Source organism: Protobothrops mucrosquamatus, unplaced genomic scaffold (genome assembly GCF_001527695.2).
Source record: "Protobothrops mucrosquamatus isolate PMUCROS unplaced genomic scaffold, P.Mucros_1.0 scaffold34, whole genome shotgun sequence".
Lineage (NCBI taxonomy): Eukaryota > Metazoa > Chordata > Lepidosauria > Squamata > Viperidae > Protobothrops > Protobothrops mucrosquamatus.
Window position 1 is genome coordinate 268,844 of NW_015386418.1, and position 4,136 is coordinate 272,979.

The window sequence follows — 4,136 nt, forward strand, 5'->3', positions numbered from 1 at the left end:
GTTTCGTTTCTTTTTGATCCAAATTATCCATGATACCCAGTAGAAATAACTGCGGTGTAAATTTTATCTTTTTCTTAAAAATCTGTTGAATATTCCACCAAATCTTAATCCAAAAGGCTTTAACATCCCTACATGTCCACCAAATATGATAATAAGTGGCATCCATACTACCACATCTCCAACATTTTGGTTGCAAATTCGGATACATGCAAGACAATTTTTGAGGGTCCAAATGCCATCTATAAAACATTTTATAGAAATTTTCCATTAAATTCTGTGCTTGAGTGAACTTGACATTTCTTACCCAAATTTTTTCCCAAGTTTCCAACTTTATTGGTTCTTGAATATTTTGAGCCCATCTAATCATGCAATCTTTAACCAATTCTGTTAATTAGTAAAATAAATCTGTGCTGCATATTTCAATTATTGATTTTTTTTCTAAGTTGACATTTTCTTCTTCTTGGAATAAAGAGCAACAAAGAAAAACAAAAAACCCAAATGCACAGGTACAATATAGGTGGTACCTCGCACAATAGTAGTAACTGTGAGAGGGATCTTGGAGTGCTAGTGGACAATCACGTAACTATGAGTCAGCAGGGTGCTGCAACCAAAAAAACAAACACAGTGCTAGGCTTCATTAACAGAGTGATAGAATCAAGATCACATGATCTTTTTATTTATAATGCCTTGGTAAGGCCTCACTTGGAATATTGCATCCAGTTTTGGTCACCACAATGTAAAAAATGGCTCTGCACTCATCTTGTCGAAATCTCAGGGGCTGCCACAAAGAAGAGGGAGTGAAGCTATTCTCCAAGGCGCCTGAAGGCAGGACGAGAACCAACGGGTGGAAACTGATCAAGGAGAGAAGCAACTTAGAACTAAGGAGAAACTTCCTGACAGTTAGAACAATTAACCAATGGAACAACCTGCCTCCAGAAGCGGTGAATGCTCCAACAATGGAAGTTTGTCTGAAATGGTGTAGGGTTCCTGCCTGAGCAGGGGGTTGGACTCAATGACCTCCAAGGTCCCTTCCAACTTTATTATTATTATTAAATATAATTCAACAATGAATTTCTGTTATGGTATACAGAGAATCTGCTGAATTTTCCCTTAACAGTCTTCCATAATGTTCATACTTGCAAGAATTATTTGGAATTCTTGTCTGTGTGATTTCAGATCTATGTACATATAACTTATTCTCCAATATATGTCTACTTAGCTCATGGATATTTCAGGGTTGAGAACCTGAGTGTACTGTTTTTTCATCTTTGTCTGTCTGTCTGTCTGTCTGTCTCTCTCTCTCTCTCTCTTTCCTCCTCATACTCCTTTTCTCCTCCTCCTCCCTTAAACTAAAGAATGCTTGAATCTCTAAAATCTGATTAAAGGAAATTTGTCAGGTCCTAGCCTCTCAAAAGCTAACTATGAAGAGGAAAAATGGAGGATAAGACAATATATGGTGTCTAGGGTTGACCAACTTGAACAGTAAATAGAAATCATATTCAAAATATTCTGTTTTCATTTTGCTCTTATTGATTGATGCTATTTCCTATATTTCCTTAAAATAAGATCAAATTAATAATAGAATAGACCTATACATTTCCATACAATATAGATTATCAATTTTCTCAATATACTTATTTGAGCATTATTACAGGAATGGGAAAAATGAGTGAATTAAATTTGAATATGCTGGTCTCCTCTCTGTTGTTATACTTCCAATTCCCTCTCTCATTGTCTTTGAAGCAGCTCCATCCATTTCTTCAAGGCATTTCTTTTAACAATTCGGCTGGGGAGAGAGTGTTCTTGAATGAGAAAGGGGAAGCAAAGGGTGGATTTGACATCATCAACCTGATCACATTTCCTAACAGATCTTTCCAGAAAGTTAGAGTTGGAGAGTTGGATCCCAGTGCTCCAAAAGGGAAAGAATTATTCATTGATGAAGATATGATTGCCTGGCACCCAGCTTTTAACCAGGTATATTTACATTTAATGGACTGTATTGTGATCCATTATGATAACCATGGAGATGTCTTTGTCTGTAAAGGCATATTGAACATAGTCTCTTTCGGAATATAAGGGGGGGGGGTTTGAGAGAGAAATAAGAGATGTATTCAGTGCAAATGCTGACTGTGTTCAAGCATTTAGCAAATTGATAAAATGACACGACACTCTAAAAGCCAGGTTTCCATATTTGAGATGCATTTCCATTTGAAATCATAGGACTCCTGTTGTTTACATAAGATTGTCATCACACAAAAGCGTTTATACACCCCGCCCTTCTGCAAGCAGGTCGTGTTGCCCATCCTTGTAATTTCAACATCTTTATAGAAAAAATCCCATTTGATACAATTGAGTAGTAATTTGAGAAGTCAACTTGAGGGGCTTCCACAAAAAGGGGGGTCATCAATCTATTTTCCAAAGCACCAGAAGGAAAGACAAGAAACAATGGATGGAAACTAATCAAGAAGAGAAGAAACTTAGAACTAAGAAAATATTCCCTAACATTGAGAACAATTAAGCAGAGAAACAGCTTGCCTCCAGAGGTTGTGGGTGCTTCATTACTGGAAACTTTAAGAAGAGACTGGGCTGTCACTTGTCTGGAATGGTATAGGGCAGGGGTGTCAAACTCACAATGTCATGTGATGTATTACAATGTATCATGACTTTTTTTTCCATTGCCAACAATGGGGTGGGCACGGTTTTGGTATGATGTATCTGTCCTGCGGGCTGGCCGTTTTGCACCCCTGGTATAGGGTCTCCTGCCTATGCAAGGGGTTGGACTAGAAGTCCTCCAAGATCCCTTCAAACTCTTGTTATTCTGTTATTTTGTTTCCTGACATAAAAAAGCAAAATTAGAATTAGAAACTGTTTTAAAAATCTCCCCTTACAAAACCTTTTATGTTTTTGACCAGGTACTTCCAATTTCTCTGTGTAATGATCATTGTTCCCCTGGATACTGGAAGAAAGGGGTCGAAGAAAAAGAATTCTGTTGCTACGACTGTGTTCCATGTCCAGAAGGGAAGATTTCAAATCAAAATGGTAGGTTAGAGATAGATTTAAGCAAAATGTAATAAACTACTTTAGAATTAATATAATTAGTAACTTTAAAGGTGAATGTTCATTTCTGTACTGTTAAAGTTTGCCCCTAAGATTCTGGCAGGTAGCATTTCCTAATACAAGCCCCCAATTGGAATCCATTCAGTCATAGATCTTCTATCATCATATCATCTATTATCTATTTATTTATTTTTCAAATTTTCAACTTCATTTATCTTTGGTGGGGTTTTTTCCCCCATAAGATTGTTCACTCAGTAAACAACTATATGAAACATTTTTTAAAAAAAAGAAAATTATTTTCTGGTCTCCCCTATATGATGTCATCTTCATAACTTGTGACCCTAATCATTGTAAGTCCAGCTTATCATTATCTGACTAATAAATATTTAAATGGGAGATCACCCGCTAATTAAATTTGTAGATTAGCTTGGGACTTAAAGAAAAAGTGTACTGGAACTAGCAAAGTTTGTTCTTTCCAGAAACCCGCACATGAAATCTACTTTGAGTCTACAGACATTGAATTAATTCAATAACTTCTTTATCTTTTTTCTTTTTTGGCTCCTATGAAAGTATGATTTAAGGACCCCTAATCTCTACTTTTCAAAGACAACCTTTAGTTCAAATTTAAATAAAAAATGACTGTTTTTACAAATAAACATTAAAAAACAACCTTTTGATTGGATCAGGTCATTGCGAATGATTGAATGAATGAATGAATGAATGAATGAATGAATGAATGAATGAATGAATGAATGAATGACTTTTTTTCCATTTGATCTGCCATTTTCTGGCCCTTCTTTTCCACAAGTAGGAAACCAGTCTAGCACAATACCAACAAAGAGGAAAAATAACAGCTCTCAAAAGAAACCAGCATGGCTGCATAAAGAACTCTCTGACAAATTGAAAGATAAAAAGGGAAAGTATAGAAAGTGGAAAGAGGGGCACATAACTAAGTCAGAATATCAGCAAATAGCCCGAGCCTGCAAAGATGAAGTGAGGAAAGCCAAGGCTCAAAATGAACTAAGGCTTGCGACCAAAGTCAAAAATAACAAAAAAAGCTTCTTTCAACATGTAAAAAA

General features: G+C 36.0%; 1 protein-coding gene across 1 annotated transcript in view; it reads left to right on the forward strand.

The window, feature by feature from the left end:
- LOC107283354 (vomeronasal type-2 receptor 26-like) overlaps window positions 1–4,136 on the forward strand; it is a 10,689-nt gene that overhangs the window by 3,781 nt on the left and 2,772 nt on the right. Inside the window, exons 4-5 of the mRNA XM_015811246.1 lie at window positions 1,744–1,974; window positions 2,913–3,039. Coding sequence (XP_015666732.1) covers window positions 1,744–1,974; window positions 2,913–3,039 — 358 coding nt within the window. The remainder of the gene's footprint in view (window positions 1–1,743; window positions 1,975–2,912; window positions 3,040–4,136) is intronic.